This window comes from Trichosurus vulpecula, chromosome 8 (assembly GCF_011100635.1).
Source record: "Trichosurus vulpecula isolate mTriVul1 chromosome 8, mTriVul1.pri, whole genome shotgun sequence".
NCBI classification, from domain to species: domain Eukaryota; kingdom Metazoa; phylum Chordata; class Mammalia; order Diprotodontia; family Phalangeridae; genus Trichosurus; species Trichosurus vulpecula.
The window spans coordinates 57,436,158-57,450,537 of record NC_050580.1 but is presented as its reverse complement, the minus strand read 5'-3'; the positions used below and the strand labels follow the sequence as shown (position 1 = coordinate 57,450,537).

Genomic DNA, 14,380 nt, shown 5'->3' with positions numbered 1-14,380 from the left:
ATTTAGCTGCTGAGGGTCACATCCTGGGCAGCCCCGCCAGTGGGGAAGAGGGAGGCCCCATCCCAGAGCTCAGGGCAGCCAGTCCAATTTACTGGGCAGGTGCGTTCCCAAGACACAGAATCCAAAATCCCTTAGGTGATAACACTGAGCACAGATGTGCACACGGGTCTGTGCACATGCGGTTTCCCTCCATTCAGAGATGGAGGGTGGGACCGGGAAGGGGCAGCAGTGGTGGAAGGTGGTTGATGAACAGTCCGAAGGACAATTAGTTATTTTCCCAGACTGGTTTGGGCTCACCGTGTGGGGGGAGGAGGGCATGGCTAGTCACTTCTAGGGGGAAAGAAGGTGGACCCAGAGGAAGAAGGCTGATCCATATTCCAGGACATCGGACATTTGGCAACTCACAGATTGAAACGTCTGATAACCTAAGGAGTCATGTCTGTTCCTACATCTCCAGCCATGTCTCCGTTATCTGGTTTATGAATTATCTGGGGCCTTAGGTTCCCGCTCTCCCATAAGGCTCCCCCCACCCCTCTTCTCTGCTTGAGCCCTTCCCAAGAGGGATGAGGATGACTAAAAGAAGAAATAACAAATCTGGTTGGTCACGGAAGAGAGTTGGGGCAAAATCCTTGGCACACAGGCTTCGGATGATGGTGTGTGTGGGGGCCATACTTTCTAATCTCTGTGACCATCGATAGTTGGCTGTGTTTTCCTTCATAGTACCTGTAGGACCACAGAATTTAAGCTGAAAGATAGAAAAAAAAAATGAAGCCCATGGCGGCATATGTAACATCTTGGTTGAAGACTCATGGGTTGTAAGTGACGGTGCCTAAAATGGAATCCAGCTCCTCAAACCCCAAAGTAGGCATTCGCTCTACTTCTGTCTAAGGTCACACAGATAATAAATACATGAGAAAGGATTCCAGGCATCTTCAGCCACTTCGTGCACACAGGCACATAAGCCTTAGGCCAGGAGTGGGTGTCTAATTACATCTTGGTATGTTTGATCACAGAGACAGTGCTGCCTGTGGGGACAAGAGGCCAGAGCACAACTTAGTTTTGCAACTTAGTACCTGTGGGACCTAGTTAGTCTTTCTCTGCCTCCTCCTCTATAAAATGGACAAGTTGAATTAAATAGTGTCTAAGCTCTCTTTCATCTCTGATTATACTTTTTAAAAAGAAAGTTATGTCTACTAGGAAAGTCCTGGCTCTGGCCTCTACTATCTCTGGGAGTCCTCTTCACCGCTATTTACTCATGGGTAAAATAGAAGCACATCTTGTACTCCTTACCTCAAAAAGGATGGGTATGGGGAGAGCAATTTGGAAAAGTTGGGGTACTACAGATTGGGAAGTAAGGGGTCCCAGAGTCTTTCCACACAGGGTTCCGGGTACAGGTGCCGAGGAATCATCTTTCTGTTGCGAGATTGGCCCTTTAACTGGAGAGCCGGCTTCTCTGCCCCCATACACCCCCCTCCCGGAAAAACATTAGTAGATGATTATATGATTACTATGAAAATCCAATAATCTCAAGCAGTGAGGCAATTTGGTGTTGTTTTAATGTTTTACTCAAATCTGCGAACCCCAGAACACATCATTAGTTTCATTCTATTAAAAATTAATTTCAAAGGCAGAGCGAGCCTTGGCAGACACCAGCTGCCTGGGCCCACTCGCTCATGGGGGCAACAGCGGTGGCGACCTTTGTGAAGTGGGCTGCATAAACAGATGGTGAAAAAGGAAGCCAAGAGGAGAGGATGGAGGGCCCAGGGGAAGAGTGCTAAGAGGCCAGCTCGAGGCATTCAGGGCCCTCTGATAATCTGGCCCTCTCCTGCTCCCCCCATCCACACTCACCTTTGGCCACTCCCCATGAGGACTGGACTGGGAATCCAAAGATGTGGGCTCTGTTAATTCTTGGTGCAGCCACTGGAGGGGTCATTTCCTCTAAAATGAGGAAGGTGCACCAGATTTCCAGCATCTCTAACAATCTCTAAATCGATCCTGCATTTCAGCTGAGTCAGTCTTTTCCCCCAGCATGGGCATGCATCCTCACCTCTGGGGCTTGGTTTGGCTTGCTCTCACAGCCCATGATGAAGTATGGCCCCATCTTCTCCCCCTACTTGACTCCTTCTCATCTTCTAACTGAAGCCCCTCCTCCTACCTACAAGGATGTGCTAGAGACAGCTCATACAGGCTCAGGGGAGCCAATGATTAAATTTTCAGTGTGAGTATACCTCAGAAACTGCCAAATGCTACAAAGCGTCTGATTTATTATTATTATTTTGATTGTTTAAAAAGTGATGGGGAAAATATTAATAAGGCAGATTAAACTTTCAAGTGTGAGTTGCATACTCCACCCCACCCCCACCCCCCCAAGCCGGTTGTTAAACCCTTACCAGCACAGCACTCTCTACCTGCCCAGACCCATAATGATTTCCCTTCCTGGATTTCCTCTAGCACTTCCTATCTGTACCTCTCACTCACTAGGCCGACACTTTATACTCTCACAGAGCAGAGATCATGCATAGTAGGCATTCAATAAGTGCTCATTAATGAAGTAGAGGACTGCAACCTCTTCCTCCTTTTTGTCTTCCTAAATCCCACCCACCCTTCAAGGCCTGCCCCAAGTCCCACCTTCTCTGCTCAGGGGATCCTATTTTGCCCGGGGCAAGTCACTGAATTTCACTGAATGGGAATATTTTCATCTGTAAAATGAGGCTAATAATGCTTACACCCATCCCACACATTAACGTAAGAGAAGTACAACATAAACGTGTTGTTATTTAATATTAAGCTAGCATTTATATAGCGCTTTAATGTTTGAAAGAACTTTATACCTGTTAACTCATGCAACCAAACTGAGTTGTTGTTCAGTCTGTCTGACTCTTCCTGAACCCTCTTTGGGGCTTTCTTGGCAAAGATACTAGCATGGTTTGTGATTTCCTTCTCTAGCTCATTTTACAGATGAGGAAACTGAGGCAAATAGGGTTAAGTGACTTGCCCAGGGTCACACAGCTAGTAAATGTCTGAGGCTGGATTTGAACTCAGGTCTTCCTAAGTACAGGCCTGGTGCTCTATCCACTACCCCACCTAGCTACCCCATCAGTTTCCTGAAGGTTAACTTCTAGGTCTGTATCCCAAAGAGATCATACAAATGAGAAAAGGACCCACATGTACAAAAATATTTATGGCAGCTCTTTTTGTGGTGGCCAAGACCTGGAAATTGAGGGGATGCCCATCAATTGGGGAATGGCTAAACAAGCTGTGGTATATGGATGTAATGGAATACAATCGTTCCATAAGAAACGGTGAGCAGGCAGACTTCAGAAAAACCTGGAAAGACTTACATGAACCGATGCTGAGTGAGGGGAGCAGAACCAGGAAAAGATTGTACACAGTAACAGCCATATTGTGCAATGACTGACTTTGATAGACTTGGCTCTTCTCAGCAATGCAAGGTTCTAAGACAACTCCAAAAGGTTCATGATGGAAAATGCCATCCACATCCAGAGAAGGAATTACAGAGTCTGAATGCAGATTGAAGCAAACTATTTGCTTTCTTTTTTTGTTTTGTTTTGTTTCTTCTTTCTTGTGTTTTACAGAACAAACCCTTTTATTAAGGGGATTTGTTCTGTGAAGTTTGGATTCAGTCAAAGGGCCTCACTTGAGGCCCTAGAGGGCCACATGTGACTGAGAGGCTGCAGGTTCCCCACCCCTGTGCTAGCGTATATTCCTCACAATTTGCCCAAGATGGCTGGGGGTCAGTAGTTGGGGCAAGAAAGGCTGGGCAGAGCATGGGAGAAGAGAAGGGACCGAACAACCTTTGCTGTGTCCTGGGGACCCCTTCTCAGGATAATGCACAAAATAAAGAAGCCGATCGTATCCTTCTTTAAGAGGAGACTTGTTTCCCATCTAGGTTCTCAGAGCCCTTAAAATCTCTCTGGATTGGAAGCCAGGTTCAGAACTCCCAGTGTAGCGGGAGGAAGGAGGATATTGGTTTGGAGGGGACGGCTCTGTGTATGGCACTCCTGCAGGGAAGGCGTGAGAGGGCACGACAATAATAATTATGACAATACCAAATAGTTGACAGCAGCCTCCGCCTGTTACAAAGGTTTTACACACTAGTGCTCATTTGGGTATTCATTCATTCATTCATTCCACAAACAGTCGTTCAGCCTGTTCATACCCTTCATCCCGGCTCCTCTAGTCTTCCTTCTCTGGTGAATTACTCCTACAATCACCCTCCCCTTCTAATCCTCAATCTCTCCCCATCTATTGGCACCTTCCTTGTTACCTATGAAAGTGCCCTGTCCTTAAAAAAAAACCTCACTCCACCTTCCCATTTCCTCAGGCTATCATCTCTTCCTTTTCAAAGACCCCTCCCACTTTTCCAGGCTTTTTACATCTTGCTCCTCCAGTGACCCTGGCCTCCTGGCTGTCCCCAGACCTGGACGCTCCATCTTTCCCAGCTCTGGGCAGTCCCTCTGGCTGTTCCTCCCCACCCCCACCCCTCTGCCGTGCCTGGAAGGCTCTCCCTCCTCTGCTCCCACTACTGATCTCCCTGGCTTCCTTCAAGTCCCGACTAAAATCCCACCTCCTACAGGAAGCCTTCCCCAACCCCCTCCTAGTTCCAGTGCCTTCTCTTTGTTAATTATTTCCTATTTATCCTGTTTATAGCTTGCTCTGTATAGATTTGTTGTCATGTTGTCTTGCCCATTAAACTGTAAACTCCTTGAGGGCAGGGACTGTCTTTTTCCTCTTTTTGTATCTCTAACACCTAGCACAGTGCCTGGCACCTCTACTTTCTTTCTTCTTGCTCACTCTGTCTGAACTCATTGCAATATGGCTTTGGTCCTGATTGTGCAACCAAACCTGCTCTTTCTCAAGTTACCAGTAACATCATAATTACTCAATCAAATGGCCTTTTCTCAACCCTCATCCTTCTTGACCTCTGTAGGATTTTATAATATTTACCACCTCCTTCCTCCTGGATATGCTCTCCTTTTTTTTTTTAAATGATGCTGTTCTTTCTTGGTTCTCCTCCTACATGCCTGCCCATGCCTTCTCAGTTTCTTTGCTGGAAAATTATCTATATACTTAACTACGGATTTATCCCCAAGCCTTCTCTTCTCTCTCTACACACTCTCTCCCAGTAACCTCAATGGCTCCCATGGATTCAGTTGTCATTTCTGTGCAGATGACTCTCTGATGATATATCCAGCCCTAACCTCTCTCTTAAGTTCATCAACCACCTCTGGGCCATTTTGATCTGGAAGTCCCACAGTATCTCAAATTCAACACGTCTAAAACCTAACTCATGACCTTTCCTCCCAAACTCACCTGTCCCCAAATTTCTCTCTTACCGCTGAGGGCTGGTACCACCATCCTCCCAGTTACCCAGATTTATAATCTCAGAATCATTCTTGACTGTTCCCTCTCCCTCATCTGTCATATCCAATCGACTGCCAAGTCTCATCAGCCCTACTTTCCCATCTCTCCCTTGCTTTGCCTTCTCTCCACCCTAATTCTGATCCCCATCACCTCTCCTTCATTCTCCCAATTGGTCTCCCTGTCTCAAGTCTTTCCTCTTTCCAATTTATCTACCAAATAGCTGCCAAAGTTTGACCATGTCACCCCCCCACCCCAATAAATTCCTATGGCTCCCTATTGCACTAGGGTCAAATATAAACCCCTCTGTTTGGCATTTAACGCCCTTTAAAATCTGATTCCAACCTGTCCTTCCAGGCTTTTTACAGACTATGTCCCCACATACACACTTGGGGCAGGACAAACCGGCCTTTCTGTTACTCCCACACAACACTATATGCTGGGCCCTGTACCTCTGCATGGGCTGCCTACCATATCTGGAATGACTTTCTTCTAATGTCTTAGAATACCAACCTTGACCTCCTACCCCTTAGAATCCCTAGCATCCTACAAAGCTCAACTCAAAGCCTTTAATCTACGGAGGAGGAGACATGGACCCAACAGATACTGAGGTCAGAGATTAGAGATAGAAGAAACTTTAGGGGCAACCTAGGCCAGTGGTGTGAAACTCGCATAGAAACAGAAGCCTTCGGGCAGCACATTGCCTTAGAAAACCACATTATCTAGATTGTATTGTATTTTTATTTATCTTTTTAAAGGTTTCTCAATCACAGGTAATTTGGTTTGGTGGCACTCTGGAGTTGGGGGCCTGGGGTGGGGCAGAAAGTTGGACACCTCTGATTCACATCCAAGGCCTCTCATCCTCATTTTGTAGATGAAGAAAGTGAGGCTCAAGTAATTTGTCCAAGGTCTCACAGACAGTTAAAAGACAGAGGCAGACATCAAACTCACATCCACTGACAGCCTCTAGACCAAGGATTCTTAATCCGGAGTCCATGAACTTCTTCATAGGCTTCACCAGACTGCCACAAGGGTTAGATTAAGAAGTTCTGCATTAGACCATGCTGCCTCTCATGAAGAAACATACAGAGGAAGCTCAGTGGTACAGCAGATATGGGGCTGGGCTTGGAGTTAAGAAGATCCGAATTCGAATGCTCTCTTCATACACCTACAAGCGCATGTGAACCTGGGCATATCAACTCAACTTTGTCAGCTTCAGTTTCCTCATGTGTAAAGTGATAGTAACAACACCTACCTGCCAGGATTGTGGTCTCAAATGAGATATTTGTAAAGTGTTTTACAAACCACAAAGCACCATGTAAACGCCAGCTATCATTATTACTAAGTGAGCCATAAGGATTTTCTGACTGATCGACATGCATGACACAGGGTGTGTAACTTAACTTCTCCGGGCCTGTTTCCTCCTCTGCAGAATAAGGAGATTGGACTAGCCAGCCCAGGTCTAAATCAATGATACCCTCATCCTTTGATTTATTTGATTCAACAAGTACTTAAGAAGCCCTACTATATGCAAGGCTCTGGGGATGTGAGGAGAGGCAGGAGACAGTACCCCATTCACGCTCTGTGCCTGCATCTTATTCAGTCCCAATAAAGGCAGGTATAAATTTAGTGAGTGGTGCAGGGCCAGAGCGTTACAGCTGTGCAGGTCACCTTCTTTTCCCCCATCTGAGGGCTAGGACAAACCAAGCAGCCTGGGCCGGCTGGTTGCTGGGAAAGGACGTAAAAAGGGCTGCGGAAGTGAGATTTCAATTGGACCCGAGTGCAATTAGCAGACAGGCCACCTGGTGGCAGCGCAGCCCCGAATCCGTCCGTGGCAGCGTGGCTGGGTTCCGAGGAGACTTCAGAGGAGTGGATGGGTCACCCCGGGAAGTCTGACCTGGGTGAGCGACGCGGAGCTGCGGGCCTCGTGCCTCCGATGGCACCAACTACTTGGTTTGGTTTGGTTTTTTCCAATTACACCGTAAAAACAATTTTTAACACTCGTTTTTAAAAATTCTGAGTTCCAAATTCTCTCCTCCCTTTGCCCCTCATTGAGAAGGCAAGCAATTTGATACAGGTTATACACGTGCAGTCATGCAAAACGTATTTCCATATTAGTCATTTTGTGAAAGAAAACACGCCCCCCCCCAAAAAAGAAAAATACAGTTTAAAAAAGTATGCTTTGATCAGCATTCAGCATTCCTCAGTTAGTGGAGGTGAACGGCATTTTTCATCCTAAATCCTTAGGAATTGGGAAGACCATTACTTGGGAAGCCCAAATTCACCCGTGGTCGTGGCTGGCCGGGTTTGAGGGGAGGGGACGCCGTTAAGGGGGTAGTAGTGGCTACAATCTTATATTATCCGTGCATCTCATTTATCCGAGTCTTTCTGTAGCGGGGAATCATAGATTTAGAGCCCGAAGGGCGCTTAGGGGTCATCTACTCCAGCCCCCTCATCTTACAGTTGGGGAAACCGAGGCACGGGTGACTTAGTAAGTGGCACAGGAAGGATTTGACCCAGGTGGCTCCAGAACCACTGACATGTTCATCGCACCCCACACTGCACCCGCCTCTCCACGGCGCCCTCCACAGGGAAGCTAGTACACGCGGGACCGGTGGAGTGGACAGAGGAGTGGATCTCCCTCCTTCTCCTCCCTCCGAAAGGAACGCGCGCCCCGCCCCCGGCGGCCGGGAACGCCCCCGTGCCTGCAGTTCTCCGGCACGGCCACGAGATGGCGCCAAAGGCCGCAGCTTGGCCGGTCAAGGCCAAGGCAGCTGGCGGTGAGCCCCGCCCCGGCCCCGCCCGCGTGACTCGGCCCCGCCTCTGCCCCCCGCCCCTGCCAAACCGCGCGGGCCGGAGCTTCCGCTACTGACCCACGCGTCGCGACCGGCCTGGGTGCCATGGTCCTGTCGCGGCTCTCCCTGCCCGCCGAGCTGGCCGTGGGCACCGCCGTGCTTGGGGCGGCCTTCGTGACCGGAGTCTTCCTCGGTGAGCCCCTTCCCCACGCTTCCCCACTGGGCGGGGGCTGAGCTGGGCTCCCCACGTGCGCCCCGCGGGAGGGAGGAAGGGAGGGACGCAGGAAGGGGAGGGGGTGCGCCGGCTGAGCGCCCTGCCCCATCCCCGCAGGCTCGAGGGTACCCCGATGGCTGTGGGCTCCCCAGCAGCAGCAGCAGCGGCGGCGGCTCCTGCCCCCCGAAGACGACCCCCTGTGGCAGTACGTGCTGAGCCGCTCCATGCGGGAGCACCCGGCGCTGCGGAGCCTTCGGAAGGTCAGCGGGGAAGGGGGCATGGGGACCACCCCCGCAGGCTTGGGGGAAGGGGCTTGGGCTGCGCTTCCCCGGGATACCGGGAAGGGAGGGGGGAACTGGAAGCTGGAGGGGAGGCTGTAAGGGTCTTTAATGCAGTGGCTGGGGGGAGGGGGCCACTCCGAAGGCCAGCATTCACCCTTCCCGTCCCTCCCTCAGCTCACCCTGGAGCAGCCACAGGGGGATTCCATGATGACCTGTGAGCAGGCGCAGCTGCTGGCCAACCTAGCCCGGCTCATCAAAGCGCAGAAGGTTCTGGACATTGGTAAGTGTGTTCGTTGGGGGTGACTGGGGAGACCCCAGCGCCATCCACTTGTTTAATGTGATGGCCAACTGGGCCCCATTCTCTGCGGCTTATCACTACCCCAGCCCCCTGACTTATCTGTGTGTCCCCCAGGCTCCTTTACAGGCTACACCGCTCTGAGCTTGGCCCTGGCATTGCCCTCTACTGGGCAGGTAGTAGCCTGTGAAATTGATGCTGCTCCCACTGAGCTGGGAAGGCCCTTCTGGAGAGAGGTGAGTGATGTGTCCCAACCCTCTGCTCTGCACTTGGGGATCTGGGAGGATGGTGAAGGGTGAGGGGGTGTGAATTCTAGGAGCTAGTTCTTTTACACCCACAAGAACCTGCAGATCAACACCGAGGCCCATGCTCCATTATGTGTAAGAGCTCAGCTGGACCTGGAAAAGATGGTGGCCAGGCTCCACCTTCTCACTTTGGTTGCTGCACCCAGAGGGTGGAAGGTCTTGATTCCTCCCCACCTGGGCTCATTTCTCCACCATTTCAGGCAGGTGAGGAGCAGAAGATTGACCTTCAGGTGAGGCCGGCTCTGCAGACCCTTGGTAGGTACATGGATTGGTGAGCAACTTGGACCCATTTCCCAGCCAAAGGCAGAAGTCAGAGCCCAGTGGGTGAGCTGGCAAGGAGCAGGGGGGACCCATCCAGTACTGGACTTTGCTCTCCCTGATAGGAGCAAGGATGTGTTTCTGGGGCCTACAGATGAGGGAAGAGGGAGGAGGGGGGTAACTGAAGCAGATCACACCCCTGGGTGTGTGCTTGGCTGAGCTGGGAAGGAATGAGTCAGAGAACATAGCTGGCTCCGCCAGCAAAGACTTTCTACTCTTGGGAGACCAACCAGGAAACCCCTGATTTCTGTCACAAGAGAAAAGTCCTCCCCTCAGGAAATCCTTTGGTGACCTCCTACTCTGATTGAGAAGATAGCCTTGAATGAGTCTTAATTGTCCTGTTTGCTCCTCCACAGCCTTCATTCTATTCCCCCACACCCATGGGGGTCGAATCCATGGACAGGAGCAGCACAATCAGCTTGGCAGATAAGACAGGGTCCCCCCTCCCAAGGCAGCCAGGCAAGAAGCCCATAGTGTCCTAGTAGGTTCGTGAGAAGCCATGAACCTAGGGAGAGAAGGATGAGCCTGTCTAGGGCAGCAGCAGCATCTGTGAAGGCGCTCCCTGGTACTGCACGTAGGTCCCATGTTCATACACTACCTGTCTAGGAACTGAGTTGTTTTGGGTCCTTTGTACTTGTTTGTGTGATGTGCATCCCCGGGTGTGATTCATGGGTCAACTACAAAAACTATAGTTTTACCTTATGAACCAAGTCACATTTTAAGCATCGTCTGGAGAGCACCCCTGAGAACAGCAAAAGAGATCCTTGCACTGTTTACCTATCCGAGGTGGTGTGAGAAATTAGAAGCAGCTTTGAAAACTATACAGGGCTCTACAAATAAACTACAGGGGATGATGTAGCCGGGGCCAAGCGGTGTGTTCCCTGGACTAAATCTTGTCTCCTCCATTCAGATGAACTACTGGCTGAAGGGGCAGCTGGCACCTTTGACATGGCGGTCATTGACGCTGACAAGGAGAGTTGCAGCACCTATTATGAGAAGTGTCTGAAGCTTGTTCGGTCTGGTGGGATTATTGCTGTTAGCAATGTGAGTGCATAGCTGGTGTTGAGGCTTGGAATGTGGGGAGCGGCCTTAGGAGAGGGCTGGGACATTAAGAAAAGGGGTGAAGGCCCTATGCTGTAGTTGGTAGATGGCTGGAATCAGGGAGGTCTGATTTTGAATGTTTCTAGCTGTGGCACTTTACAAAGATAAAATGTAGCACACCTTGTAAACCTTAGAGCTATCTGTATAAATGGGTTATTGCCCCCTATCGTGTGAAGGTCAGCCTCCTCGAATGGCTTAGATTTAGGCCACCTGCATTCTGGCCCTAGCTCTCCACACCCACCCAGGAGAAATAACACTTACCCATCTTTCCCTAGTGGCTAAGCAGCTGATCCATACAGTTTCATGTGATGTACTTAAGGCAGGATTCTTAAAATTGCAGGCAACATGACTAAAATTTCATGTTTTTCTCTGAAACAGGTTCTTGACCGTGTTTTTGTGTCATAGACCCCTTTGATAGCTTGCTGAAGTACTCTCAGAAAAGTATTTTTAAATGCATAAAATAAAATACGTTAGAATCGACAAAGAATTAGAAATACAAAGAAAAACATTATTTTGTTATTGTTGCAGTATATTTCTGAAGGACCTCTGCACTCTTCTGGATCTCTTGGGTCTTTTGGTAACAAAAAACAGGCTATTCTATGGCATTTTTTTTTCTGAGAATTTTTTCAGGATTTATATTGAAATTTCATTTTCAGAATATTAAAAACACAAGTTGTTCATGACTGCTCCTCTAAAAGGTAACCAAATTATTAGCATACATGGCAGATTTTTAGTATGGAAATGCCTGATTTGTTTTGCTCCAACATACCCCTGATCTCTCTTTATTCCTGGGAAATTCCATTTAGATCCTTGAGTAGATTGCTTTATTTATTTATTTTGTATCTCTGAGGCCTAGGCATAAAGTAGGGGCTTAACAAAAAACACTTGCAAAGTCAGTCGGTGAATTTCAAGCCCTAAATTCCCTTGTCAGTGTCTCTGAGGGTCCTTTTTCTCATTTGTCCTTTGCTTCTGTCCTAGGTCCTCTGGAATGGGGAGGTGCTCAACAAACCACAGAAGGGAGACGTGGCTACTCAGTGTGTCCGAGATCTCAATGAGCGAATCCTCAGGGATTCCCGGGTCCATATCAGCCTCCTACCCCTGGGAGATGGCCTCACTTTGGCCTTCAAGATTTAGGGGACCCAAGCAGAGTGTCAGGATAGGCAGACATGAGTGGTGGCAGTGCTGTATTTTGGGAGGGGAAGAGCTTGGGAGCTTCAGCTCATGGACACATTTTTAAAAGGACAATTAAAATGAGGTATTGGGACCTGGGACCCTCTGAGCCTCCTGTGTGTTTCCTCTGTGTCCCAGAGTAGCAGATGGAAGAGACAGCAAGCACTGCAAGCAGAAGCTGCATTTGTAGTCGGTAGCCAAGATGGGATGGCCATTCAGATTCCCCAGTAGTTCTGGGGGAAAAATGGTTTGGAGGAATAGTAGGGAACCCGCGGCCTCAAGGCCACATGTGGCCCTGTACGTTTTCAAGTGCAACCATCTGACTGAATCCAAACTTCACAGAACAAATCCCCTTAATAAAAGGATTTGTTCTGTAAAACTTGGTAAAAAGGCCACACCCAAGGACCCAAAAGGCCACATGTGGCCTTGAGGCTGCAGGCAGGTTCCCCACCCATGGTTTGGAGCAGTAAGCCTAAACTTGTTCAGTTGTGTCTGATTCTAAGTGACCCCATGGACTCCTCTGTGGAGTTTTCTTGGCAAAGATACTGGAGTGGTTTGCCATTTCCTTCTCCAGTGTCCCCATCTTATAGATGAGGAACTGAGATCTAAGGGGTTAAGTGACTTGCCCAGGGTCACACAGTGTCGGAAGCTGGATTTGAACTCAGATCTCTATTCCAGGTGTGGCGCTCTATCCACTGCACCCCCCCCCCCAAAAAAAAACCCCAGAAGGCTTAAATACCTGTGGTTTTCAGTTAACCAGCTCCACAGAGGTGGCACATTTTACCTAGAACTGTTTCTGAAGGACTGGCATTAAACAGCCAAGATTAAGGCGTAGTTGTTGAGAACTATTTTCTTCATCCTTGGTCAAAACTAAAAATAGTTTGAACCCTTCATTTTGGAACCTCTTCCCCAGATATTGCCATGCTTGTTTGCATATATCTTCAGAGTACATAGATGCTCCATTCTTGGAGATGGCATTAGCTTGACGTGGAACTTGTGTTTGACCTGAGCTATGCCTTAACTATTCATATGACTTTGGACAAGTCCCTTCCCTGCTCAAAGCTCATTTTCTAATGCATAAAATGAGGGGATGGGGGTTAGGTCATCTCTAAAACCCCTTACAATTAGGCAGACTTGCCTCTAACTTGACACTCTCAGAGAACCTGTTCTAGCCTTCTGTAGTATTCAGCAAGGTGCCTTGGCACATAGTAAATGATAAATGCTAACTCCTTACCTGAAGCCAACACCCACTTGTAAACCACAGGAAGGAAGTATGCAACAGCTACATTTATAAATCTTCTACTGGTTTTCTGCAGGTGGTAGGTAAAAATGAACCCTGAATTGTAGTATCTGCCCTACTTGACACTATTCATATATGCTGTGTGCAGAAATTATAGAATTGAGTTTCCACAGTGCTTTCTGCTTCACTTTTGTGAATTTTTGTTTGCCTTATTGTGTAAATTCCAAACATCAGTGGTTCTCCAAGGGTCCAGGGACCCTAAAAATCCTTTCATAGGGTACATAAGATCAAAACTATTTTCTTCATAATATGGACATTTAAATTTCTAATGAAGGAAATATCGATAGAACCCACATAAACAAAAGTTCAAGGGGGGGCACCTCATTAAGTTTTGAGAGTTTTAAGACCAACTGCTCTAAATATATTTAAAGACCAAGTCATGTGCCCACCCAAGCCTCTACATGTCCATATGTCAAAGTTGTTTTTCCCCCCACTCTTACAGCATTTACGTCCATTTTGGTGGACTTGGCTCTTGCCTGCATTCAACATGCAGGGTCCAGCTACCAGCCTCACTTTCTGTCCGGCTTGCTAATGCTAGCAATCTGTTTCTCTCATTTTTTAGGGGCAAGGAACCTGGGACAAGGACACATGGAACCTTCTTCTAGGTCCTTGGGTACAGCCTTTTGTTCAAGTTAGTTTTACAGAACAAATCCTTTTATTAAAGGGATTTGTTCTATTTTCACCCAAGCCACTCCAAAAACCTTCCACTCATGACTGACACCAATACTTTGTGAACTGATCCTTACATACTCTATTGGAATCAGCCACCCTTTTCAGACCAATGCTGTTACTGGAGCAAAGCTGGATTTCTTCACAAGTACCAAATGTAATGGTGCAGAAGGAAAAGAGGAATAATAGAGCACAGAGCTGTGATCAGTGTTGTCTCTAATCTCCCTTACCAGATCAAACCATTTTCTATTTTCCCCATGTTCCACCTACTGGAGTAATGCTTATCTATAAACGGGACATCTTTTATTTGTCCTCCAATGATTTCTTCAGGCTTCAAGGTGTTCTTCAAGTGCTTATACTCTGGGAGTTCGTGAACAAGATATTTTTAACCCTAGGCCCTTTATGATTTTCTAGACTAAGTGGAAACGTAAGATTTAGAGAGCATCATCTTTCCTCAAGAGAGTGAAATAGTACTGTCAGACTTCTATCCATCCTTTTCCTGCCTGATACCCTACCAACGTGGGGAGCTCTTACTACTTTTCCATTCAGA

General features: G+C 48.1%; 1 protein-coding gene across 1 annotated transcript; it reads left to right on the top strand.

Annotated features, from left to right (window-relative positions):
* The first annotated feature begins 8,282 nt into the window (after positions 1–8,282).
* On the top strand, positions 8,283–11,962 carry COMTD1 (catechol-O-methyltransferase domain containing 1). Its single transcript, XM_036735810.1, has 7 exons — positions 8,283–8,370; positions 8,509–8,651; positions 8,847–8,952; positions 9,085–9,203; positions 9,473–9,527; positions 10,501–10,634; positions 11,670–11,962. The coding sequence occupies exons 1-7, from the start codon at positions 8,283–8,285 to the stop codon at positions 11,823–11,825; spliced, it is 801 nt and encodes a 266-aa protein (XP_036591705.1). The 3' UTR covers positions 11,826–11,962.
* The last annotated feature ends 2,418 nt before the right edge of the window (positions 11,963–14,380 follow it).